This window comes from Alternaria arborescens (genome assembly GCF_004154835.1).
Source record: "Alternaria arborescens strain FERA 675 chromosome Unknown contig_4, whole genome shotgun sequence".
NCBI lineage: Eukaryota > Fungi > Ascomycota > Dothideomycetes > Pleosporales > Pleosporaceae > Alternaria > Alternaria arborescens.
The window spans coordinates 1231520-1257896 of NW_021167859.1; the positions used below are offsets into that span (position 1 = coordinate 1231520).

Consider the following 26377-nt stretch of genomic DNA (forward strand, 5'->3'; position numbering starts at 1 on the left):
AGTTAACTCGACGAGAAGCATATAGACGCTGAACCGGGCGCTATTTCTAGGCCTGTTTTGGTTCTGCTCAGCATGTCTGGTCTCACCCAGTCTAAAGTTGAGATCCTATGCTAGAGCATATAGCACTCACTGATAGAGACATCTGACCCAGTGACAAGGTTCTCTCTTCTATACGTCATGAGTACGTGATCGCTCCTCTCAGGGTGAGTCTTATGATACCAGTCTTTGGTAGGTGCGTGATAGCCAGCGCGTTGTTCGTAATTCTGATATTGTAGGAAGAGGACTTGATGAATAAGAGGGAAGGGGAAACGCGCAGGCATTTACGTGCATCTCTCAACTTGTATCCAGAGTCACGCTCGATATCAGCAGAACCTTCGCCAAAAACGTCACAATACAAAATACATGTCAAAGTCAAGTGTTAAAAGCATATACAAGCATGTTAAGAATGTCCGAAGACAGCTACTGATTCTCTACCAGAAGGTGACTTCCTGCCATTACCAATGTTCGCCTTCAGTGACTCTCCAGCAATAACAGCATGACAGTATGACCAAGAAGAAAGGCGTCAGGACAAAATAGAAAATCCAATAGAATAACTCCAGACTCCCGCTATTATACGATCGATTTGGTATATCCCTAAAACGACAGCAAAAAGCCAAATACACGCAAACAAAGAAAATGACTCAAAGGAAAATATATGCCGGATCGGGGTATCCCAAGGAAGTTCGAGCAGAAGCTCCGATTGGTATCATATGGAAAGCGACAACAAGAGCCTCCACCTTTGGCAAATTTCTGGAGGAAAGGCTGGAGGGGAAAAAGCAAAGACCGAGACTTGTCATGGGTTACTGGAGCAAAACCAGATATATATATCATTCGCGTTCAATCGTAGGAGATTCGTTATGTTCTTCCAAGTCGTGACATCGTTGCGCGTACTTGTGAGGTTTGAAGTAATGTGATGATGTGTCGTGTGGATCAGTGGGTAACGATCAGCTGACCTAAGACCGGTTCTCGACGGCTTGCTGCTCGCCAGTGGCCACTGCTACAAGCGCTTCTAAGCGTCGCATGTCGTTGTTGGCTGTCTGCGGCAGTGGCTGACCGAACGTTGCGGGTCCCCGCTCGGGTTCGCGCTGCGGGCGATAGCTTGAGCTCGAGCTCGAAAGGCTATGGCTATGGTAATGTTGCGGAGGCTGTGAATGCAAAGGGTGGGGCCTCTCCATAATTGACGCTGGTGGCGCGGTTTTGTAATCTTCAACAACTGCTGGCGCTTCCACATACCCGTTGCTGTGGACAATAGCAGGGTGATAGTCGATCATAGTGCCTGGCGTCGGCACACCTTCGCTGCTACTGGAGTCCTCGGGCGACGTTCTCTGCATAGCTCTTTGCGGCTGACTGACAGGTCCATTGTACCAGGCTTGTCGCTTGTTCTTTCGAGGTGTCACTGGCTGTTCCTGCGAGGTTCTGGGCGAGGCGTTAATTGGAGGAATCTGAATAGGCTGAACATTGGAGGGTTGACGACTGAAGTAGCCATGAGGGGCTGTCGTGGGTCGTGCAGCGTTTGCTCGGCCTGCGCTGCCAGGGTATTGTTGTGACCACTGATTACTTTGAGAACCTGGGCTAGCAATGTTCAGACGGTCGATTTCCCATGAAATGCTCGTTCGTTTGTGGTGACCTCTATTGGACGTGTGCTCCATTGGCGCGTGATAAGTAAGCGGACGTGCCGGAGCATCAACTTGCATCGGACTTGGCTGACGCCGAGGTAGCGGAGGCGGAGGCGGAGCATGGTCGAAGCTTTCGATCCCTGGGAGTCTGGTGGTCTGAGAAGCAGCAGGCTGTGAGGTGTATAGAGGGCGTGGAGCATCCGGTGTCTGGTGGTATCCAAGTCCACTAGTCGCTGGTCGAGGACCAGTATAAACTCCTGGGTGCCAAGTTCGTCGCCTCCAGTCCGCCTCCGCATTCGAGTCTCTCCTTGATTCTGGAAATTGGGAAGCTGTAGGGCTTGCATATGCGCTGCTTTGTGCTGAGTAGGCAGGGGCAGCAGTCGGTTGTAGAGGCGTAATGTAGGTAGGAGGAGCCTGTCCTGGTGCACCGGAGAAAGGATTGCCACTGGAAGAGATAGATTGGCGGCGTCCTGGGGGCGGTGGTCCAGCCCATGAGACTGGCCTTGATGAACTTGATACAGGAGACTGCATAGCAGACCCGAAGCGAGCGGGGCTACCAGTAACTGTGGAGAATGTCGCAGAAGTAGGCGTTGTAGGCGCGTTGGACTGTGTATCGTACTCCACGGGCCCAGGACTACCCATCATGGGTGGGTCATATGCATTCATAGTGTTGAGCGACAAGCGTGCTCTTGCACTTGCACCACCATCGCTAGCCATGGCCAAAGGTGGGGGTCGTCGCCGTATGTCTGGAGATTGTGCCACACTCATTGTCGATATTGTAGAGGTTATACTGGATGCAGAAAGGTTTCTGCTGTGACCTCTGCTGTGACCTCCAGTACTGCCTAGTGTGTTTGCTCGAGAACGATTTCCAGGTGGTCTTACTCGGTCGGTCCGGATCTGCCGTTGGAACCTTGTGCCCGTTGCGGCTAACGATTCAGAGGGTATATCTTCATTGACATGAACTGTTTGAGCATGCTGTCGCAGGTTGTCGAGACGTGAAAATCGTCGTGAGCAGTGACACTGGAAGGGACGTTCACCTGTGTGTTTACTACAGCATGTTAGCGAACGCGGGACAACGCACGATGAAAGACGTACCGAATGTGTCGTGCCAGGTGCTCACTTCGTGTGAAGCTCAGGTTACAAGGCGGAAAGTCGGTGCAGAAGAAGCGCTGTCCCTTCTTCTTCTTGGACGGTCGGTTCGAATCACTAGTCACGCTATCGTTGTCCGATCCATCTTTATCGTCCTCGTCACCATCGCCCATATGCACGTCTTGACCGGAGGCTGTTGACCTATGCGAATCCTCTCTACTCTGCTCACTCTTGTTCGAAGCGGAAGGTGTCTCGCTCAGCTCACGGGCGGGTGTGAAAGGCGATGAAGGCAGTGGTCGCTGACCAACGAGTCCCGCAAAGGTGTTACGTGTAGGCGTCTTAGCTGATGGGTCTTCAGTGCGGATTTCCTCGGCCGCTTTCGATTCGGCAAAGAATCTGCTATTCGGTCGGGGAGTAGTGGGCGTCGTCTCGTCACCTGGGCGACCCTGTGGCGGATCTGGAACCGACAATGTAGTGTTGACTGCTTGGAAGGAAGACATGTTGGAGGGGCCGATGACCAGCAGTCTACAATGTCCACCTCTTGTTCCGTGTCGTGGTGAGCGTGCTGCGCAGGTCGTTCTACAGTGACGGGGCGCGTATAGCTTACGGCGTACACGACAGGACACGGTACGGTAGCGCCAGTGATCTAAGACTGGGACGTTAATGCAAGCGCAGGTCCCAGGTGGGTTGCCTCCAGCGGCGCAATCAGTGTGATACTGCGGGTGGTTCCTTGCTGGAGCGGGTGTGGGAAGGCTGAAACGAGATGATGACGAATAGAGAGCGGCGTTGCAACAACATCCGGACACAGCGCCCAGCGAGCAAAGTCAAGAAAATCTACAAGGTCTGGTTAAGTTCGATCGTTGCGTCGTAAAATCGTCAAGTTGGGGTCGTCCAAAGGCTGACCAGTGGTGAGGGTTGAGCAACCACGGATACTCGGACTTTGGGCTGGGTATGATAAGGCGCAGGATGGACTGCCTCAGGTGGCGGGGAGATTGGCCCCTCTTTGACGCACACTCGATGCGCACAAGGGCTCGAGCAAAAGCGGCAGGATGCGGCTCTTGTAGCGATGCAGCTAGACGGTGCAAGACCCGGGTATGAAGGCAGAGGAACAGGTGTCGACGCAGGAGAACGGGATTAGAGACGAACTCACGATTGCGTCGCAACTGCATGCGAGGAGGGGTTGGTAAGGCACAGGACGGGATCTTAGCGGCTTTGTCGTGCGCCCTGGACGGATGGCCTGGCAGAAGGCTGGGGTTAGAGTCCGATCCACCTTGCGACGAGGGCACATCTTGCCTGCAGATCCTTGGAATTAGCGATGGCTTGGCCCGCCTACCCAGACATGATGAAGCGGTGCAGCTCAGCCCCAGAGCATGCTCGTCCGCCTGTCAGACCACCCACAGTATCGTCTGCGAGCCCTGATGAGCAGCACTCGTCTGCAGTCAAATTATCGGCCATGGGTGTAGAACACGGTGCCATGTCCCACGGCGGGGCTCTCTGGATACCACTGTCTGTTTCCGGTCGCTAACAACGGCCATAGCACATGCTTGCAGCGATGGGTCGCCAGAACCTGACTACTTGGCCTAGGTCGTGCGTTGTGGCCGGGACCTGAGCATGCGCAAGTTGATTATTGATGACGAAACACCTACCAACGCCCACTGCCGCATTTCACGTGCTATCAGAGAAATCGGGGTCATGTTGGCTGACCATGGCATAGCAGCGTCGGCGCCGCTGGCCGGTCCTCAGAGGCAAGTTGCGCGCGCTGGACAAGATCATCATAAGCAGGCCGGCATGGCGTCTGCCTCGAGACAAAGCTGACACTGCCATGCCGAAGCAATTGGTTGACGCGGATAGGCGCTGCAAGCTAGCAGCGTGGGCGAGCGCCGATGCAAGGGGACTCGACCAGGTCCACAGAAAAGTGTTGTACCTTTGTACCTTGCCGAAGCGAAAGACTAGCATCCGTGGTTCTGCCGGACTTCAGCGACTCAAATTTTGCGTCTTGCAGCGCAAACGGCGCCAGAGGCTATTGAACGAGGCGGTCAGCGAACATGGTCTGTCCCATGGCGTTGGGCTGTAGGCGGTGCGTGACAGTTGTTTGCCATCACAGTCCATAGCTCGGAAACGCTGACAGAAAGGCGAAGGACCCAGTGGACCGACTAGTTCCTGGCAAGCAAAATATGATTCGGTGGAACATGGCGGACACACGCGGGATGATACCATGGATCGCGGATATCGTGGTCATCTGCACTTCTTTGCGTGGTCCGTACCATACTTTGCTCGTCTCGTATACTCGCACTACCAGGATTACATTTCTGGTGCCTAGGTGAGATGCAGCATCGCTATTGACACGTTGCTTAGGTGCATATCCACACGAGGAGCGTGCGTTACCTCGAAAGAAAATACTTGTCTTCCATGTTGCTGCAGCTGGTGGCATGGTGAAACACATAGTGTACACGCGAAGCGCAGTGTCCAGAATAGTAGCTTTACCGAACTATGCGGGCTTGTATTAGCGGGCGGACCAGATGTCTGGAAGCATGCGCCGCCAGCAGCGGTGGCGATGGCGATGGCGGCACTGGTGTTGAGGGGTCATTACTCGCGTTCAATCGCGAGCTAACGATGGGTACCTGCCACCAGCAGCCAGGACGGACCGTGATAGCCCGTGCGCTAGTACCGAGGTACGTCCTATCGATTACGAATAGCAGCAGTCGTCCTAGCTCTATACACCAGCACGGGGTTGACCTGGAGTAGATATCGACCCTCAAGTTCACATTCACCCCTCGCCAATACTCGCACGGCAGCCTAGCGCTATGTTCCATTGCCATGCAATTCATGTCGTGTAGCAATGACGGGCAGCACCCTCGCCGCACGAATCGTAGTACAAGCACTGAGCCGAGGCGACAAAGAACGATATGATGAAGGCTGGTATCACATTGCTCTGTTATATAAGTCATGAACTCGCTTGGTGCGACTTCCAGTCACGAACCTACCGCCCCAAGCAATGATGATTTCTTCTCTGTATCTTACGCCAATGCTGCGGAATCAGCTCGCTCAATCCACACCGCCTAAACAACACGTGCCCACATACGTAGTCGGTGCTTACTGCACAACCTAAGTGAGACGTCAGTGTTGTCTCCGAGTACGCAGCTGACTCATTGGTATACCTTTTCCCGGAGTTTGCTGATCCACTGAACGATACTCTCTCCTTGGTCTGCCCGGTCTTCGACAAGTAGTGTTTGCGCCCATAGCTTGAGGCTTGGGTCGCCATCTTCCTTGATGATATACAGGGTAGGCAGAGTGATAGAACCCACGCCCTTCGACTTGTGATCCCTTGACTTCTCCACAACTATCTCATGTCAGCAATTTCAACGGTCTAATTCACCAGTAAAAATGGCTTACCAGCTCGGACTCGCTCCGAGTATTCATTGTCAAGGAGAGGCAATGAAGCCTTGCCCTGCTTCAGTTGTGTACGGTCTTCGACGCCAAACACATCGTTCAGGAGTGCTGGAACAGCATCGCGGCCGATCCATCTAGTTACGTTAGTCTGCGTCAACAGCGAATGTGCATATGCACTTACAAGAATTGGTTGACACCGTCGTCCAGGAGGTACAAGCCATACGGGACGATAGCTGCACTAGAGAGGTTCAATGCGGGTGGCATTGTAATCTGACCAGTAGTAGGCTCTGGTACACCAGCGTCATCAGGCATGTCGTGAAGAGAGTAGAAAGATGGGTAAATGTACTGCGTAAGCAGTCGCAGTGGCAGTGTAGAAAGGAGATCGAGAGCAGCTGATCGAAGATCGCTTGGAATCTGAGCGCTCTTACGAAGACCAACGTTCTTAATAAGACCAAGGAACAATATGGGGAGAGCGCGCAGGTTTTGTGGTAGCTGCAGACCACCACCGCCCATACTTCCACCTGCCAACTCCTTCCTGTAGGTTGACAGAATCTCAATGACCTTGGCCTGCAATGCGTCTCGCGCCGCATCAAGACCACTCGATAATGCTCGCTCAACCGCCTTATGACTGAAATAGGTGGTGATCGCTTGTGCGTCTGCTGAAGCGTAGACCGATGCTAGACTCTCAGTTGTTGGCACCGCAAGAGTCAAAACTCTGATACGACGCTGGCCACTTGAAGTAGTATGGAGCACAGCAGCCTGTAGACAGGCGAATGGCTTGGAGATTGTCTCGTCAATAGCGACTTCGATTACAACAGCTTGGTCTCTGGGGTATGCCGGGAAGGCACAGAGATCAGACGAGCGGTTGAAGAAGTTTCCGTAGAATGCGGACATTCTCAACCCGGTGGTAGCACGTACACGGAGCACAGCCTCTAGACCAATCTCAGCAGATAAGTAGTCTGCCAACTCAGTTGCAATCTTGACAACATCCTCTTGTCTTGCAGCATTCCATCCTGGGTAAAAGTATGTCTGACCGGCGGTGAATCGCGGAAGGTTGCTTAGCGTTGCGACATCCTGGTACTGTGAGGAGAACAGGAACATGTCCACTGAAACCTGGTTCTTGGAGCATTCTACGGCGAACGACTTGTACCAGTTGTTTGCAGGCTGCAACAAACTGCCTTCTTTGCCGGTTCCCAATAATGATTTGTCTTCTCGGGGGCTCAATGCTGCATGGCCAACATTGGGCAGCGACGCGGCAATGACGGTCAACTTTCCACCAAGCGGGGAAATGAGCTTATGTGCGGATCGGAGAGCTGAGCCTAGCGCAAATCCAGGGACGTGAGTGTTCTGGAACATGGTCGGAAGGCGGTCAAGGAAGGTCTCGATGTTGTTGCGGCATTGGCTGAGGCTGACTAGAAGGTCCGAGGGCATGGGAAGGTAGGGCTCATCTAGATCGGAAACCACGAGTTGTTGGGGTTCATTAGATTCGCTGTTGTCTGGAGGGATACCAAAGAAATGTAGCCCATTGTCGACGGCCTATTTCGAGTCAGTATACAGGTGACTTGTGTTCTTTGTGCCCAAAACTCACCATGAATCCGATGCGTGTCCGGCCGTCTGCATTTGGTATCCGGCCGAGGGACTCCTTGATGACTCTGGAGACGACAGCGAGAAGTCCGCTGTTCACTGCTCCCTGGGTACAGTCCAGGAGAATGTAGTAGCACAGAGGCTGTGGAGGGCGGACCATGTATTCCTGGGGTGCAACGAACTCGGTCACTGCGTAGTTCAGCTCGGGTCTCTGCCAGCGGTCGACGCTCTTCTGCTGTGCTGCATCCCAATCGAATGCTTGGGGGACATCGTTGGTCAGGTTGCACATGTTGCACCTCCACCTGTGCCCATGGTCTAGGAACGAGACAAACGGATTAATGTAGGCGCGGCATCGTCGACAACGGCTAATGACCTGGTCGTGTACTACTGGCACAGGGTCCTCCGAGTCGTGCAAACTAGCATACGGGCTTATGATGAGCGCGAATGGAAGTTTGCTCTTCTTGAGCAGCGAGTGGTTGGTAGGGATGGTGTTGAGCGTACATCGCAGGTATTTACTCGACTCGTTCGCGAACTCGGAGGGGGTGGCTGCGGCGTTGGAGGGCAGGTTGATCGGAGGAGGAGGGTTGTATAGTTCCGAGACGTGGAAGGGCTGCGCGATGAGGTCTGAGGGGAACAGTTGGTTCTGCTGAGTAGCTGCGGCGGGCTGCTGAACTTGAGGGGCTGCTTGTCCCTGGCCTATGTTCATCTGCCCGAACTGCTGGTTGAGAGCATTCGGATCTTGAGGCATAGGCTGTCCATAGCCCTGGGCTGGCGCTCCGTAGCCGGGGGCGGGGGCGCCAAATCCAGGAGAGGGAGCGCCATAAGCAGGTGATGGTGCACCGTATGAGGGCGCTGGAGCTCCATAACCAGGTACTACTGGTGGGGGGACTCCTGCTCCTTGGGCGGCCTCTTGTGTATTCGCGCCGAATTGGTATCCTGTTCCCGCTGCGTAGCGATCTCTCTTCTTGCGGTCCGCCATGGCTACAGCAGCGGAGACTGTGAGTGGAAGAGGTGGGGAGTAGTGGTGGAGAAATTGGCGGTGTTCGTGGGCTTGCGCGTGAATTTAGAGATGAGGTAGAGCTCCATGTGTCTTCTTGGGGAACGGCACATTCCGCGCTAAGAGTCCCCGCCAAAACGTGTGCACGGACAACTCTAGGGTTGAGGTGGGACCTACATCGGCCGCCCTTGGGTCTCTACTACTATTCCATCCTTACTTCCAGGCACCCGTCTATACCATATCCTTGGCTTACCCATATGCATGCTGGATCTACCTTGGACACTACCGGAAAACCCGCGAGCATACGTGACGTTGCAGAAACATGTCTTGCTACAAGAAAGAATACATAATCAAGAGACATATCAAATCATTAGTACATATGGACGCAAGAAAGATTCCTAGAAAGATGCCCGGGCACCACCATACTCCACTTTCAAGCTACGTTGGAAACTTCCTGTCTAGGAACCTCCTGCTGCTGCCTTTCCACTCTATCCGCTTCCTCCAAGGGGTAAGGAGCTGAACCCGCCTTGTCATACTGCACGCCTATGGGACTCTCGCTTCGTACCGTACTCTCGTACGTAGTAGATTCTGGAACAGGGGCTCCACTTGTTTCTCCCGCTCCGACTCCTGGCACGGGGGCTCCCGGCATTGCACCCACTCCGAGGTTGCCTGCATTCGAATGGATGGGCTCAACATCCAACTGGTAATGGCGAAGATCGTCTTCCGCGTCGGTGAGTACCTGGCGTGCTGCTTCTACCTCTGCGAACGGAGGGTGTACATCGCCGGGGACGATGGGGGTGTCGTCGACAAGGTTCAAGAGACGACGAGCGTGCTTGGCTAGGATGATTTGCTTCTCAGCACGTTCGATAGTGGCTGCGAAGTGGTGGTCGTATGCCTCCTTGAACTTCTGACGAGTCTGAAATGGTCAGCGGGTGATAACAGTCTTCGTGGAGCTGCTGTACAATGTTGCTGAGTTGCGCTTCGGCAACCAGGCTCTGTGCCTCCGCGCGTACGAGCTCCTGTTCGAGCTGGACAATCTTAGTACTCTGAGGTTCTTTGTATTTCAACTTGGCGATCTCATCCGACACCTGTTGTCTGGTTAGTATGAAGTCGCTGGCTAGAGCGAGAAGCCATACCTTGGTTTTGTGGTCTCGGCTCGGCTGCACTGAGCTTTCTGTGTTGCGAATCTGCTTCAAGACACCTCGGTATTCCTCCAAGGCTTGTGCATAGATATCCTCTTGCTCGGCAATCTCTGCGAGCAGCACTCCGAGCTTATCTGAAATCTCCGAGATCGTCTCGTCCTCTGTGGCCTCACCCCATTCCGAGAGCTGCTGAGCAATGCCAGCCCGTTCACGTGCCGCAGCCTCGTAGGCGCCAATCGCATGGTTTTCAGATTTGATGATCTTGAACAGTTTCTTCGAAAGCTCCGGCTGCTGCGTACCTCTTAGGGAAGCCATCGTGAAACGGTGCTTGGGCGCGGACTTTTCCCCACTGCCGCTACCGCTGCCCTTCTTCGAGCGGACCGAGAGTGACCGATTCCTGGATTTTCAAGAAGTGATTAGCGAATATTTGGGGTCATGCGCGCGGATTCCTTGCATAGCAAGAGAATGTGCAAGACACTACAACACCATCGTTCGACTGCTGAAGTGGAAGACAATAAGAGTGAGACAAGCGTGATGCGCATTGTTATACTGAAGGTAAACGACTCGAGGACTGACTTACATCGTGTGGGTAACTGTTGCTTTGGTGTTTGCGTAGGTCTATACTCGTAAGTTGTTAGCACTACTAGGTTATGCGCTGGAAGAGCAGGCGTGTCGCGACGCGATCTGTGTGTTGACATAGAGCCATGTGGAAATATACCTTTCCGTGGGTATAGCAAGACCGATTGCGAAGTTTCCAGTATTTACGTATCGGGCGGTAAACAGCTGTTGCTTGAGTTTTGGGAAGCGGGGGTCAGCCTGGGGAAGTCGTGCAAGACCCGGTGATGTCATAAGGGTGGCCCGGAAGCTGCGCATCGCGAACATGGCATCTACAGCTAGTCACATAGCCACCACTGCCGAGGCATCCGTCTTCTATTGTCAAACTATAACCACTAATGTCAAAGTTCCATGTGATGAAGACTCGAACTCTCCTTCGTCTCTGTTATCCTATGCGCCTTCCATCTCTATCGTACTCATTCGACCGGACGGCATATCCGCAAGCTAGTGTACGAGCCTAGGCCATGTAGCACCTTCACCTCCGCGACTGTCAAAGCAGTTGTAACAAGAGAAAGCTTCTGAGATGCTGTTGTCTGTGATACAGCCCCTAATCCTGAGTATTCTAGCTCCAACAAGATCATCGCGACACAGCCTAGTAGTCCCTCTGCCTCGTTAACAACATCCAATGTGCTGCCACGCCTCGAAACCACAAAGCCTATGTTTGACGAGCTTCGCTGCACAAGGCCTATGGATCTTGCGATATTGTCAACACTACTAGTCAGTAGCGTTCGAGCATGTATCGTTTCTAGGTAACCGCAGAGGATACTCACTGGTAAGCCACTTTCTTATGCAGTATACATGGACGCTTGAAGTGTAGCAGTCAGTCAAGGGTTCTGTAAGGTGCTTCTGGCTTTATGTTCGCGCTCGTCATTGCGAACAAACCTCGTACTGAATACCTCCAGGCTCACCCACGGGCGTATTTGTTGGCTTGTTGCAATACCATATAAGTACGCGATTCAAGAAAGCGCAGCCATTTGACAAATCTCAGAAAAATATATTATACTCGATTTCTCTAGCTGCGATACAAAAGGCTGCATGGATCCACAGTACCGGAACGCGCACTTATATCACTCTGTGTCAGCCACATCTGAACAAGTAGCACATATGCGCGCTTGTGTCCAAAGGGCAGGACCTTGTTGTGGGCAACTCGCCTTAACACACGTGGAGGTGGCCAAGTGTGATATGTCTAAAGAAAAACACTTGGCTTTCCAAGGGCGCTTCGCATCTTATCTTGTCGGTACAACCTTCCCGCTGCGTCAGGGGTGATCCTTAAGGAACGATCCAGACTGCAACGAGGATGTCCGGTGTCACCTTAGATGACCATCCTTTTGTTCCTTTATGCACTTATGAGTGCCTTTATCAACCTTCCTCCGCGGACCCAATCTGTTTTACCTATAGCTATCATCTCACTCCCAATCAGCTGGTTAGATGCTCACCGCTAAAGCGAATACATGGGTATGATCAGCGTCTGTTGTGCCCTCACGCATTCTTGATCCATCACAGCCTAACAGCTATTGTAGTTTTGTGGCCTCACGAAACGAAACAGCATGGTCCATGTAACCACATAGGTCCTTAGGATCAGGCTGGAATACTACAACATTCGGGCGCGACAAGCTCCTTTCGAGCTATGCGCTGACTGCCGGTACCCAGCCCCGAACTTAGCCATGCAATGTGCAGCCAACGAACGCTTTGCATATACCAGGCTACTATTCTTTGCGCTATTCAGGCTTACCTGGTAGCGTTGTTAACAGTCGAAGACTTGGCGAAATGGCCGGTTTCGACTTACCAATCACGCCAATCCGGGGGCGGCTGGACCATGAGCATTCCATAAGCACCGAGAAAAGATCAACTTCGGGAGCGGGACCCTGGAGAAGTGAACAGTGCCAAGCCGGCTGCCGCGTCATTATCGGATGTTTCTGTGTCCAACGGCGCATTTTGGCCTGTCCGTGGATCAGAACGCAACGATCTCAGCACAGCACAGTGCAGGAATGCATTTGGCAACAAGCTGTTGAAGATGCCGAGAAATTACTGCTCAACTCGACAATCTCACCCGGATTCCAAGGATTAGCTCCGCTTTTTTTCTTGGCTAAGTGGCACGGTGACCTGACGTGACTATCATCATCAACGAAGAGATCGCAACTGCTATTCTATTAGCGAGTTAATCCAACCTAAAAAGCTGGCAGTTTAGTCTCGCGGCTTGAGTCTTCGGCTGTTGAACCACCAGGATCACAAACACGCTGATCAATCTGAGGAAAACTCGGCGTGATACCGGCGTAACGATGTACGGCAGTCGACGAGATCGAGAAATCACGCCCATCTTCATCACATCCTGCCTGCAAGGCGGCGTTCTGCCCAGTTGTGGAATTACGCGTGCATCATGTATATGCAGGTCAACGTCCCAGCCTCTAAACCCTTGGCATCCATACAAGTGCCTCGAATAGACTCGCCGTAAGTGGGTACCGTTAATCCGGGAATTTCCCAAACGCGCGATGATCGTTCGGTTTGTCCAATACAAGTCGTGCTATTCGATAATTCAGGACTGTGGAGCGATGATGTCTAAACTAGCATCCATGTCGAGATGTGCACGCTACAAGGTCGTACCGCTCTGTTGCCGTTGCTGCTGACGTTGTGAGGTGGTATAAATCCACAGCTGTCCGCTCTCTTCTGTAGCTCACGTCTTCCAGAATCTCTGTCTAGTTCAAGATGGTGCGAGTTCAGATCCTGACGGCTGCTACTGCCTTGCTGCATATTGCTCAGGCAGGATGCCCTTACATGGATGGTGACGCTGTCGTTCGCCGAGATGACAATGCTGCGTCGACTGACGATTTCATGGGCCGCTACGAGGTTGACGACAGCGATGTGTACATGACAAACCCGGTCGGTGGTCCAATCGAGGAGCAAGAGAGTCTCTCAGCTGGCGAGCGTGGTCCAACACTTCTGGAGGACCAAGCATTCCGAAGAAAGGTGAGTTCTTGGAAGACACAATACTGATGAGATTTCAACTAACTTCATATCTTTACAGATCATGCATTTCGACCACGAGCGCGTCCCGGAGCGTGCTGTCCACGCAAGAGGAGCCGGAGCCCACGGCACCTTTGTTTCTTATGGCGATTACTCAAACATCACTGGCGCATCTTTCTTGGGCTCGTCAGGAAAGGAGACACCGATCTTCATGCGATTCTCCACTGTTGCCGGATCAAGAGGCAGTGCCGACACAGTGCGAGATGTGCACGGATTCGCTGTTAGGTGGTACACTGACGAGGGAAACTTCGGTACGTTACGAGTTCTTATCGTTAGAGTTCTTCTTGGCTGTGTTCTCCTTCTAACCATACCTGTTGATAGATATTGTTGGAAACAATATTCCGGTCTTCTTCATCCAAGATGCAATCAAATTTCCCGATCTGATCCATGCCGTCAAGCCAAAACCAGACTCTGAGATCCCACAAGGTATGTTGCGAATGCACGAAATGCATGTGGAACGTAAACTAATATGTTGGCTTCTTCTTTACAGCGGCCACTGCGCACGACTCCGCTTGGGACTTCTTTTCCCAACAGCCCAGTTCCATGCACACACTTCTGTGGGCAATGTCAGGACACGGTACCATCAGGTCTTACAGGCATACCGATGGGTGGGGAGTTCACACCTTCCGCTTCGTGACCGACCAAGGCAAATCCAAGCTCGTAAAGTTTCGCTTCAGGTCGCTACAAGGCAAAGCTTCTTTGCTGTGGGAAGAAGCGCAATTGACCGCAGGCATGAACGCCGACTTCCACCGCCAAGATCTGTTCGACAGTATCCAGCAAGGATTTTTCCCAGAATGGGTGTTCGAGGCTCAAATTATGGAAGAAGAGGATCAGCTTCGATTTGGCTTCGATCTTCTAGATCCTACCAAGATTGTACCTGAGGATATCGTGCCCTTCACTCCGCTCGGAAAGTTGACCTTGAACCGGAACCCACGCAACTACTTTGCTGAGACAGAGCAAATCATGTTCCAGCCTGGACACTTAGGTATTGTGACTGTACAACATGCAGAGTAGGCATATGCTAACCCTGATAGTTCGCGGAATTGATCTGACGGAAGACCCTCTGCTTCAAGGAAGAATGTTCTCTTACCTTGATACGCAGCTGAACCGCAATATGGGTGGCCCTAACTTCGAGGTTCGTTTTGATTCTACGAGATGAACGTGAGACAAAGACTGACTTCGATCCTCACATTAGCAAATTCCTATCAACCAGCCTCGCGTACCTGTGCACAACAACGAAAGGGATGGCGCCGGCCAGATGTACATACCTCTCAACACGGCAGCCTACTCTCCAAACACGTTGAACAAAGGATCTCCGCGACAGGCAAACCAAACTAGCGGACGTGGCTTCTTCACAGCCCCCAGCCGCTCCACAAGTGGAAAGATTGTCCGATCCGTGTCCAGCACATTCGCGGATGTCTGGAGCCAGCCTCGCCTGTTCTTCAACTCGCTTCTGCCTGTCGAGCAACAATTCGTGGTCAACGCCATGAGATTCGAGACCTCGCAGCTGAAGAGCGATGTTGTCAAGAACAACGTGCTTATCCAGCTCAACCGCATCTCTCACGACATTGCAGTAAGGGTGGCAGAAGCGCTGGGTATGACCGCGCCGGAAGCAGATGACACTTACTACCATGACAACAAGACGATTGGAGTTAGCGCTTCTGGTGAGCCATTGCTCAAACTGGATGGCCTGAAGGTCGGCTACCTTACTACTGCATCCTCCTCTGGCGAAAACGCACAGGCCATGAAGTCAGCTCTTGCTGACCTCAAGGTTGGAATGACTGTTGTAGCCGAGCATCTTGGCAGCGATATCGATCAAACCTACTCGGCTACATCCGCCATCCAGTTTGATGCTATCATCGTCGATGGTAGCGCAGAGAGCCTCTTCGCACCCGCCGCCAGCCTGGCCAACTCCAACTCAACTGCTTCGCCCCGCAACGCGACCAGCAACGCCCGTTCGACTCTCTACCCTGCCGGTCGCCCACTCCAGATTCTACAAGATGGATACCGCTTCGGTAAGCCCATCGCTATGCTCGGTTCCAGCAACAACACTGCTTTCAGCGCGGCCGCTATCGAAGCATCTACTCCCGGCGTCTACAGTTCCAGCGACATGTCCACCGTCGTAGATCAGCTATCTGAGGGTCTTCGCACATTCAAGTTCTTGGACAGATACCCTCTCGATAACTAGAGGAAGTGTATAGTTTACCAAGGCGTGTTTTTAACGTAACATTTCGGTTTGTTCGTGTATCAGGCACTCAAAGGGAGCGCATATTTAGTGTATATACCAGTAGCTTACGCAATGACATGCTTTGAACACACTATTGTTGAGCGAACCAGTCTTGCCTGGTAGCAAAGAACGTAAGAAATGTAGCCAAGCCGTGTAGAGTCATCACTTCTGTGCATTGCGTATATCTATTGTAGTTTCAGATCCTCCTCACTCAGCACGCCGTATAGCTTTTCGATCTCTTGCCCAATTATATTGAGATCATGCGCGAGCTGCCCAGTCACCAACGCATACGCATACAACAACTCGTAGTCTTCATCGTTGGCGATGACCTTGCCCAGTCCGCTCTGTCGGAACTCAAAGACTTTTGCTAACAATCGATCGCGCGTGTGTTCGACATTGGGCAGTACATCGTTGAGTGGATAAGCTAGCTTCATCGAAGAAGCCATGACTATTGCGTGTTAGTAGGTGCGCTTTGCACAGCTTGATGGATGTTGCTTACCTGAAAACAAATGACTGATGCGCCAACTCAGATCCATCCATTCTTTCTTGGTATACCTCAAAGCCTCTTTCTCGCCTTCAGATGCCTTCAAGTCTTTCAGAATCACGACGTTCATAGCATGGAAACTATCCAATATACGGCTAGTCGCGCCTAGAATGATCTTGAAGCTTTTGTCCGGGAAAGGGCCCCTGAGCTCAAATTCGGCAGCAGCTGATACACGCAGTGTATCCAGATGAGATAGATATCGACGAAGCTCGAGTTCTTCGCGTTCGGACATGTACGAGTACGTCCGACTCGAGTTCTCGTTGGACTCAAGTAAGGTCTTCAGAGGGCCACGCTTCCAAATCAACCCCATCTTGAGCCATAGCAAAGATGTGCCCTTCTTGACTTTGCGACGTGCTGAGATGGGCCAGATGACCCTCGTCACGATGATGCCCCATAGACAACCAGCCATCACAGCGACCACACGATGAAGCACAATCTCCCATATCTCAGGCGAGATACCGCCCTCGTCGTCGTCGTCTTCCTCGTCTTTGACAGACAGAGAGTATGCGTAGAGTGCAGAAAGGTTGTAAGTCAACAGGATGAAGCGACCCATAGGCCCTTTGCCCTTGCCCACAATGATGTAAAAGCAGAACAGAGAGATGAGCCAACCGAAGAACCCCAAAATGAAAGCATGGTCATCAGCTGCAATCCATGCGGCGATGGCAAGTACAGCCCCAAGACATGTACCAGCAAAACGTTGGAAACCAGTGGTGTTGGAGGCACCGATAGTCATCGAACAAACCAACATGTACGACAACAGGCCCCACTCTCCACGCCAATGACCGTAGAATCCCCGGGTCGATTGGATGAATGACCACATGGCGTAGAGGACTGCGCCTATACCAACCTTGACAGCGAATTTTAGGTCGTCTCTCCTAAAGACGGCCAATGAAGTCCATATGCGGTATGACAGCGGCTGCTCATTCTCTGACTTGTATGGATCGCCCCGCGTCGACTTCCGGTAGATGGGATTATGAATCTCGTGCGAGCCTCCAGGTGTCTGGGCTTCTGTTTCATCAACAAGACTGGACTCTTCCGAGCCATCTCCGGATGTAGTCTTGTTGCGCCCACGTTGCCAGAATTTTAGCCAATTGTAGGTTCTTTGTCGAGGATAGCGATTGACGTTTCCTTTCAACTCTTCAAGAATATCAAGAAACGTGACCATATCTTCGGCGAAATCCAACAACGACGAACTGAAGTACCCACAACTTGCGGCAACCTCTTCAAAGTCGGCTGCGATCTCTGCGGAGCTGGCCCGGATTGGTATCTTGTTCTTGTAGACAGCCGAAAGAGCTTCTCGTCGTGCGTTTGAAAACAGTGCTTTCGCGTCGACCAGACTGTGACGAAAGTGTTCGTTGATAGCCATGTTGTACTCGGGCCCAGGTCCGAAAGGTAGTTCAGAGAGGACCTCGCGTAACGTGTATGCTAAAGATTTCTATTGAGGTTAGTACAGGTAGCAGACTGGACTTTCTGAACATACCATTGGTGGCCCCAATTGAGCAATAAACACAGAGAACATGTCAGCAGGCGTCAGGTTCGACTGCAAAAGATTCGTGACTTGGCCAGACTTCTTCTTGGTCGGAGTAGACTCGTCGTCGGATCCAGCTGCTGAGGGGTATGCGGATGCTTCAGCAGAACTCTCGGGCAGCTCATCGATGGAGGCGAGGATGCTAGTGCGCCTCTCGGTATGGCTGAGACTGGGAGATAGTTGCGGCGGGCTTAGTGACATGGTATGCTCGGAGAATATTGACGAGGTAACGGTTCCGTTGGCAGGTATAGGCTGATGCGACGCCCCATTTGGTTCCGACTCTGACTGCGCCAATAATGTAAACTGAGTCTCAGCAGCACTCCGCAGTCCTCCACAGCTCTGCATTAGCTTTTCCAAACATTTAACAAGCTTGGCGTTGATCTTGTACTCCTCCTCAGTACCTAGAGCGTAATGTTCAAACTTGGCTTCTCCCAAGTTCTTTACAAGAGTCTTGAATGTGGCCTGGCTCTTCTTGGAGGCCTCGACATAAGAATCGCTTTTGAGGTCTGATTCAGCACCGGAAAGGAAGCTGAGGGTAATGCCGTTGAGCATCTCGGCCATAGCATCGGTCGACTTGATGAAAGTGTCGCGAAATTCGTTGCGCGCCGACTTTGGCTGCACGAGGAGCGACACTAGGGTTGAGGCGGAACAGCCCAGAATTATCATCTTCGAGACTTGCCAAACCTTGACGTAGGAGAACTTGGCTGCCTGAACAGCGCCCTCCTTGGTCAGGATGGTGATGAGGGCGAGTGAAGTCAGGGAGCAAGCCACGTTGACGAGAGGATTGCCCAGCTTTTGTTTTGTCCATCCAACAAGTCCCAGGCCTCCTCCACAGAAGACAACGAGCACTATGACATGGCCTAGCACTAACAAGTCATGGTTTCCAAAGTATGCAGACACGGCCATGCTTGAGAAGGAAACGAAGGCGGCATACATGAAAGCGGCAAAGGCCAAGATGACTGCCTCGATCATGCTACCAGCTGAGCGGGCTGGATGGAAATAGACAGTAATGGTGGCGACTATGTGCTTTCCATCGTTCTTGCCCAGCAGTCCTGCAATGGCTGGAACGAAGGTGGCCAAGGACCCGAGAACATAAGCCAGCGAGCATTTGAATATGCCGATTCCAGTATCACTTGTCGCATACGCGTAGGCTTGTCGACATTTGTTTCGGACTTTGACTCTGGCCAGTTCGACTCTTCCCATGTCCCGGTGCCGCTGTTCATCGTATTGGCCCGGCGCAAGCAGAAACTCGGAGGATTCGGAGGGTCGGTGTTGGGATCGCCGCAGAGTAAAGGCTTTCTTGACGCGTTCGCCCGTCTTGGGTTGGACCATGGTCGCGCTGCGTAGCTGTATATCATGGTGAGCTCATTGCCTGCATTACTGCCCGGAGACGCGACTTACACTGGGCCGCAGGAAGCGGCGCTCAGCCGGGGTTTGTGGGGGCGTTTCGTTGGCCATGGTGCACGTGGTAGCCCGTGGATTCCGATCAGGAACTAGGACATGGCGATACAAGACTTTGAGCGTTGCGCTGCGGAGGCGCGCCTTGCATTGTTGGACGTGAACCCTGCAGATGCCCAGATGCAATGGCACATGCGCTAACCGCCACAGCCACTCGCATGCCACATGGCTTCGGTGCTTACATACTGTACTACCCGCGTGTCCGGAGCATCATGACCATGGCGTTCGTGCTTGCCATCATCACTTCCGCAGTGTCATAGGAGTGTGACGGAGAACGCGCATCGCGAGGGTTGGGGTTGGGTTGCAGTTGCCGAGGTGAAGACTAGCGGCTTCTTCATACGAATTGGTCATCACGAGCGGTACCATGGACCTCGACATCGCTTCTTAAGTGTCTCCTATTCAAGACGACTAGCATATCCATGACCCCATCTACCATTCATTCAAATCCCACAAATCCCACATTCCAAGAACCCTATGTTTGAAGCCTTCTCTGTCTATACCGTCTGCGCCAGCCGTCGAACCATGAAGCCGTCGAGAAACGCCAGACTGGCATCAAGACTTGGATCCAGTAACGACTTTCCAGCTGTCATAGGCATCCGTTCAGGCGCGGGCTGAGATAGATAGGCTTTCGATCTCGTACGATGCGCTGCGCGGAACAACTGCACTTTGCATCAATATTGTCCGAGTTCAAGTTTCGACGTGAAATACTTACTCTCAGCCGTCTCAAAATCTCCTCAAAACTCCGCACTATTTCCACCATATTCTTGTCGTGCATATCTGCCTGGCCGAGTAATCGACGAAATGAGTGTTTTCGGAAAGCATAGCATACTTCTCTCTGCCTCTTTGGCAAGTTCCTTTCCATGTCTCTTGGCGCAAGATATTGTTCAATTCCCAAAAACGCATCTAGCGCCTGGAACATCAGTACCTGGTTACCGCTAAGCCCATCGAATGTCTCCCACTTGTTTGTTTCCTTGTTGTAATGGCCAATGCCCCACGCCTGGAAGCCCTGCACCTTTGATAGCCAGACAGAATGTGCAATCATCTTATCATGCAGATTGTCCATGTAGATGCCGAGTACAAGTCACATCTGCGATGCAATATTTGCAACATGGATGGCGCAAGCTGCGTTGTCACCACGTGCGAAGGTGATGATCGATTGTGCCATGTCGTAGTAGACGGGCACGCCGAAGACTTCGAGGTCGTAGAAGATGCGGAAGAAATTCTCTTCGCTAGATGTCACGTGCAGCTCCATTCCCGTGTTGATTCTGTATATGTAGGTGCCTCTGCAATCGAAATTGAGCAAAACGTTGCTTGCTAGACGGTTCAGTCAGCTTCGCTGTAGCGAAGAACTTATAGCAACTAGGCAACGTATTATTGTTCCCTGCGTCAGACGCACAGCCGAAGTGTCTCTGCATTACGATCCAAGGTTCAACCAATTCGATAGGTAAGTCAATTTCTCTCTCCCGTTGCGCGACTTTGAGGATGGGTATGGTGGCCCATCTATACGCATGTCGGCTGACGGCAACACAGCAGTAAAAGGCATTGTACGTCTCGCGGGTAAAGTGAATCCAACATCCCGTATCAGTTGCTTGGAAAAGCCAACAGCTCCGTTAGCAATTTAGCCATCTGTATAATCATTGCTACTCTCCTTACCTTTGCAACTTCGACGAGATCAACGCGATCATGGAGTAAATCGCGATATCGCTGTCGGAAATTCTCTATACCTAATATATTGACTTCGTCATCTAGAGAAGGGGTCGCTTGGGGAAGGAGAGGTGCGAGTTCCAGATATATCTCTTTGTACGGCTGTAGAGGCGTAGACCAGGTCGTATGTGCGTGATTGGTGTTCGGTGGCCAAGAATCTGCCCCGTCTTTCTGAATCATATCACTTAATAGCTCTGCTATCTCGTGGTGTTCCGTCAATGCTATGATGTTTTGGACCGTGCTTTCTTTCTTGTCGTTTGGACTGGATTGATATAACGGTCCAACCACGGCTCCATAGTCGATGCGTCTCAACCATGCCGTAGCTAGAGTGTGAAGACTGCCGACCCTGTAGAGACTGGATGGGCGGCACCAAGCCAAGGGATTTGGTGCGCGACTCAAGAATGACAATTGGAAGAGTATAACTGCAGTGAACAGAGCACTGCTTAGGACAAATGTGAGGAGCTCCATCCTGTGGTGTTGATCTTGGGTATTTGGAAGAAATTGGATGATAAAGTGTTAGGTATGGATGATCCGATGGGGCTGGTCGTAGTTGTAGATAAGAGATCTGTGCAGAAGGAAGCCCCTTTATAGGGACGCGGCATCCTCAAGAGTTGCGAGCGCAGTAGCAAGCCCGTAATAATGAATGTCTCACCCTGGATGTCTTCGCCGAAATCATTAGGATGCTCTAGGCGCCAACGACACCTCCAACGCTTGGTCGCTTACAATTCAATCTAGCTTAGCCCTTGAATATTCTGGCAACTGTTACTTCCTGTGGTTCTAACAGCCCCTTGCTATCGATACTGCGTCTGTCCGCAACCCTTGATACTTTACACTTACAGTCACGTAGCAGTTCTCTCCTAGAAGGAGTAGACCCCTTGCGCTTCAAGCGTTCACAAGTACGTTCCATGTGGCAATGGTAAGCGTTCATAACAACCAAGGAACAGCTGATGCGAAGTAGGGTTCTTTCCGTAAAGCCGCTTATGCCAGGTGTAGCTGCCAAAACACCGAGCAAGTAGACTAGTCAGATCTGCCTAGTAGGTAATGTGGTCGTATTCAATGAATAAATATTTGAAATCAGTCCACTGCAGCCAGAGATAGGTCTTAGTGGTTGAGATTCAGATTGTCGCCCTCGTGAAGGTGGAAGGTGTTCACCGGTGCTTGGAGTTCGTAACACCATACAAAATGACCAGATATGTCGGTACACCACGAAATTCAGATCGCAAATAATCAGCTGATTCTGGTGTTACGGGAGGCTCGCTCCGCGATAGGCGGGAGTCAAGCTTTCTGACGCCATCTGACGGATATCAGATACCACCATGCCCAGGGATGCGCCACTTTGTGTATCGTGTTCTCGAAAATGGATAGAAGGTGTTCGGAAGCTTGAAGCTAAATGAAAGTCGCCGATTTACTATGGTGTGTCGAGATGGCGTGGTAGTATTAGGAATGTGAATGTATTGGATCTGCTAAGAGGGGTATCGGACACCGAGCTGCTTACAGGTTACCTTCCTGTCTCTTCAATCGCTCGAACAACTGTACAAAGGCAGCCGGATCCTGTGCTCCACCGACTTCATACATGCCGTTTATGGTAAAATTGGGAACGCCAGTGATCTGCTGTCGACGCGCCTGCTGCACTTCCTTATCAACCTCAGGGCCTCCCTTGCCTGCCTCCAACCAATCCTTGATCTCTTTCTCCTCCAGCCCAGCTTTGACACCTGCCTCGGTTAGGATCTCTTGGGTAGTAATATCCTTCTCATTCTCGAAGTATGCAGCGAAGAGCTCCTCAATCACTCGGGTCTGCATTTGCGGGCCCTTGGTTTTTCCAAGTTGTATAAGCCGGTGCGAATCGCGTGTGTTTCCAGTCTTGCCGCCGTATTTGAAGTTGATTCCCTCCTCTTTGCCAATCTGTGAGAGGCGCTCTTGCATCATTGCTGTGCGCTCTTTGCCAAATTTCGACTCGTACAGTTGTTGCTTGTCGGCGCTCTTTGGCGCATCGGGGTTCAAGTAAAAAGGGAACCAGTTGGTATCGAAAGTGTCTGTGGAATCAGGGTGCTTCTCCTTGTAGGCCGCGATACCCTTTTCCAAGCGCTTCTTGCCTACATAGCACCATGCTATAAATTGGTTAGTGCCGAATACCCATTTACTGGATGCTTTTTCATGAGGACTTACGGCACACCGTGTCGCTTACAATGTCGACCTTGAAGTTGGTCATTTTGCGTAGACTTGCTCTGAACGCCACGATGTAGGTGTGCGAGATTGATTCCGCTGATGAAGTGATGTCATAGTCGCCAGGTTACATGCTCTTTATACCGAAGCTGATGGCGAGTATTGCTGACAAATTAGGCGGAAGAGGTTGGAGTCGCGGCGACCGGCCAAACTCGCCCTTGTAGTAAATTCCGCAGCTGTTCCAGAAAGATGTCTCCATTTCTTCCATCGCGTACCCGCTCAATTATCAATTCGCCTTGCAGGCACATGCGACCCCAGTATGCTGACCCGCTACAAGGTGCCGAGGTCGTCGTTAGGAGGACGTGGGGTAGCTTTGGTGATGCTCACCCTCGCCCCCGAAGCTTCCGCGCTCACAAACCAGCTGTTTCGTGCTTACAATAGCATCAAAAAAACAACAACACCTGCAGAACAGTTTATATGATATGTCTCGATGTTGAGTTGAATTATGCGTTGTTCCATAAGTGTCATGCTAATATAAAAAGCCAAATGTCTACCAACGCCGCGCTATGCCAAAAGACAAGTTGTCGCTCGTAGTCGTCAGACACGTGCGAGGAGTTTAATCCAAACCGAAAGCACATTGTCAGGCAGCTACTCACTTATTCAGCTGCTGCTCTCTTTTCAATGCCTCGCGGAACTTTGCGCCACGGACCAGGATTAGAAGAACTCCTGGTATGCAGAGGAGGTCCAGAATTCCTAAGCCGGTGAACGCCCATCCCCAGCCCATTCCGTCCAGGATGCTACCCATGATCGCCGCGCAGATCGCTGCAGCGACATTGCGAAGAAATCCTCCTAATGCCACTAGACTGGCAGTCTGAGCAGGATCACACTCAGTCTGGAATGAAGTGCTAGTGACGAAGACGACGGAAACACCAACTGCTGCGAGAGCTGAACTGAACAGACCAGCTGCTGGGTGCACGTGATTATGTGCGAACCAACCGAACATGATTTTTCCAGCCGCTGCGATAAGAAATCCGGGTATCTGGATGGCGATTCTCCGCTCAGGTGCAACCTTGCCATCAGAACTGTTCGCGATGGCCTTCTTGCGCATATAGTCAGAGAGTCGACCTACGAGGATCGAAGCAATGAACATCGCAATACCAGGACAAAGGAAGCCATACCCAACCTTGGCAGTTGTCCAGTTGTACCCTTCCTGCCAAATGGTGGGGAAGGATATGTACATGCCATATAGACCGGCAAACTGGAAGGCACCATTGAAAGAGACAATCAAGTGAGGAGGATACTTGAGAAGGTGCATAAATTTTCGAAACGATGGTCGGGGAGCTTTCGGAACTTTCATGTCAGTACACGGTTTTGTCCGGAACTTTGGTATCGAAAACCAAGGCTGGTGCGCAAGGGCTGTGCCGTTACCCACCAGTGACCGCAAGGTTTCTGGCATGCAGAATACGATGGCAAGGTATACTGGAAGACTGGCGAGCGAGAGGAAGCCAAAGACCCATCGCCATCTGGTCTCGGTTGCGAACTGACCGCCTATAAGTGGACCAAGGATGGGGCCAAGTTGAGGTCCCATGAGAAACCATGCTAAGGCGGATGCACGTCTGGCGGGCTCTGTGATATCGGCTACTGTACCGGCTCCGACCGAGAAGACGATACATGATCCGAATGCCTGGAAGATACGGAGAAAGTATAGGAGAGCGATGTGTGCTGGCAGCAAAGCCAGTAATGTGTTGGCAATGAGAAAACTGCCGAGTCCGACCATGTACACCGTTTTCCTTCCGCCAACGTCAGAGGCTGCCGCACCGAAGAGAGGCTGTGGATTGTTAGTTTTGCGCTCTAGTATACCGGGAGGAATGACTTGCAGCAACAGCGAACACCACCATGTACATTGAAACTGTACCATTGACAGCGGTTTCTGATGTTTCGAAGATCTTTTGAAACAGCTTCAGAGATGGGAGGTAGACCGCTCCGCACAGCGGTCCAAAGAAGCCTGCCGCTGTAACTACACCCAGGATAAACCTTCTGCGATTGACTGAGAAGGCCGAATATGGTGGAGGAGGTGGGGGAGGAGCAGAATCGTTCGTTAATGACTGCTCAGATTCATCGATGGCGTGTGGTGAAGGGTAGTCATCGCTGTCGAAGCTTTCACGACATCGATCGTAATGATGGGCCTTCTCGAAGTCGATTGGAGAACGCATGGCAGAAAGCAGTATCGATGTGATGCGACAGATGATACGCAGTGAGCCTTTCTGAGATCAAAGGACATGATAAGACTGATATGTATGAAAGAGACACTAGCATCGCCGTGTGTTCGGAGCGTCCTACGTGCCGACTATGCGCTGCGTAAGACTGCACAACTCAAGACCTTGTTCTGGGCACGGTTGTGTTCTGCTTTACAGGCTGTAGCACAGCCCTATCCTCCCTCGCAACCAATGGGAGGACATCCTGGTACAAAGGCGTATTTTCGTCTCGGCTGCGGTCAGCTCCTGCGAGAGGAACGCTTTGGCGCATCCCGCGCCACTTTGTGTATCGCCAAGCGACCCGCTATTCTAATCACAGGGATTACCAGCCGCAGAATTGGCTGGGAAAAGCATTGCTGGTGTTGGATATGCGGGACGGATGGACGAATACATCGGCCAGCTCTCGTCCAAAAACTACGTCTTGCTTGAAACTCAACACCTCTTACTGCATTACGTGGTTTGTACAGATGTGGCAGCCCGTTACAACTGGCTCCGTGGACAAACATTCAACACCTAGATATGCAGCCGTCTGTGCATAGCAATCCGGAGCAGCATACTAGCATTACCCATGGACCGTGCACTGTCTGGGTATGGTGTTTGATACAACACCATCAGCAAAATAGGTCTATTTCACTAGCGCCTGTCGTCTAGCACTGCGAATCCGAAGAGCTGGGGGACGCGTGAGGCTGAATTGCTTAGCGCCACACTAAGCTGGATAAGTTTGTCCTGAATACTCCGCCTTGTCGACGATTCGCTGAGGGTTGACTACAATCTTCCCCGCATCATCGCGCCTTGGAAGTGTTGCAAGGCGTTGCTGAGATGGATGCAGCTACCAGAGAGGTTATCATGAGTCACCCAAAGCTGGACGGAAGAGCACAACATGATTGCATCTTTTTTTTATGAAGCTGTGACAAATGCATATGCATCAAATACTGTCTATCTAGGATTTGAAGTACTGCGGCATTAGATCGAAGATTTATACAACCAATTTGAAACAGATCTCAG

General features: G+C 51.7%; 8 protein-coding genes across 8 annotated transcripts; 1 reads left to right on the forward strand and 7 right to left on the reverse strand.

The window, feature by feature from the left end:
- Positions 1–992: 992 nt before the first annotated feature.
- On the reverse strand, positions 993–3244 carry AA0111_g2520 (C2H2 finger domain transcription factor; the record flags this gene model as incomplete). Its single annotated transcript, XM_028648301.1, has 2 exons — positions 993–2703; positions 2751–3244. 2 exons carry the CDS (start codon positions 3242–3244, stop codon positions 993–995), a joined length of 2205 nt encoding a protein of 734 aa, XP_028509898.1.
- Positions 3245–5890: 2646 nt separating this feature from the next.
- On the reverse strand, positions 5891–8697 carry AA0111_g2521 (Protein transport protein; the record flags this gene model as incomplete). Its single annotated transcript, XM_028648302.1, has 4 exons — positions 5891–6084; positions 6138–6268; positions 6316–7670; positions 7723–8697. The coding sequence occupies 4 exons, from the start codon at positions 8695–8697 to the stop codon at positions 5891–5893; spliced, it is 2655 nt and encodes an 884-aa protein (XP_028509897.1).
- Positions 8698–9148: 451 nt separating this feature from the next.
- Positions 9149–10172, reverse strand: AA0111_g2522 (hypothetical protein; the record flags this gene model as incomplete). The annotated part of the gene is made up of 3 exons (XM_028648303.1): positions 9149–9631; positions 9678–9803; positions 9852–10172. The coding sequence occupies 3 exons, from the start codon at positions 10170–10172 to the stop codon at positions 9149–9151; spliced, it is 930 nt and encodes a 309-aa protein (XP_028509896.1).
- Positions 10173–13175: 3003 nt separating this feature from the next.
- AA0111_g2523 (Catalase B) lies at positions 13176–15681 on the forward strand (the record flags this gene model as incomplete). Its single annotated transcript, XM_028648304.1, has 6 exons — positions 13176–13436; positions 13495–13744; positions 13815–13919; positions 13984–14478; positions 14528–14628; positions 14689–15681. The coding sequence occupies 6 exons, from the start codon at positions 13176–13178 to the stop codon at positions 15679–15681; spliced, it is 2205 nt and encodes a 734-aa protein (XP_028509895.1).
- A 224-nt stretch (positions 15682–15905) lies between these two features.
- AA0111_g2524 (hypothetical protein) lies at positions 15906–19250 on the reverse strand (the record flags this gene model as incomplete). The annotated part of the gene is made up of 4 exons (XM_028648305.1): positions 15906–16168; positions 16220–17699; positions 17745–19139; positions 19194–19250. The coding sequence occupies 4 exons, from the start codon at positions 19248–19250 to the stop codon at positions 15906–15908; spliced, it is 3195 nt and encodes a 1064-aa protein (XP_028509901.1).
- A 1081-nt stretch (positions 19251–20331) lies between these two features.
- On the reverse strand, positions 20332–20502 carry AA0111_g2525 (hypothetical protein; the record flags this gene model as incomplete). Its single annotated transcript, XM_028648306.1, has 1 exon — positions 20332–20502. One exon carries the CDS (start codon positions 20500–20502, stop codon positions 20332–20334), a length of 171 nt encoding a protein of 56 aa, XP_028509900.1.
- A 1943-nt stretch (positions 20503–22445) lies between these two features.
- On the reverse strand, positions 22446–23163 carry AA0111_g2526 (hypothetical protein; the record flags this gene model as incomplete). Its single annotated transcript, XM_028648307.1, has 2 exons — positions 22446–23062; positions 23121–23163. The coding sequence occupies 2 exons, from the start codon at positions 23161–23163 to the stop codon at positions 22446–22448; spliced, it is 660 nt and encodes a 219-aa protein (XP_028509992.1).
- A 606-nt stretch (positions 23164–23769) lies between these two features.
- AA0111_g2527 (hypothetical protein) lies at positions 23770–25330 on the reverse strand (the record flags this gene model as incomplete). The annotated part of the gene is made up of 2 exons (XM_028648308.1): positions 23770–24989; positions 25033–25330. 2 exons carry the CDS (start codon positions 25328–25330, stop codon positions 23770–23772), a joined length of 1518 nt encoding a protein of 505 aa, XP_028509899.1.
- Between the last annotated feature and the right edge of the window lie 1047 nt (positions 25331–26377).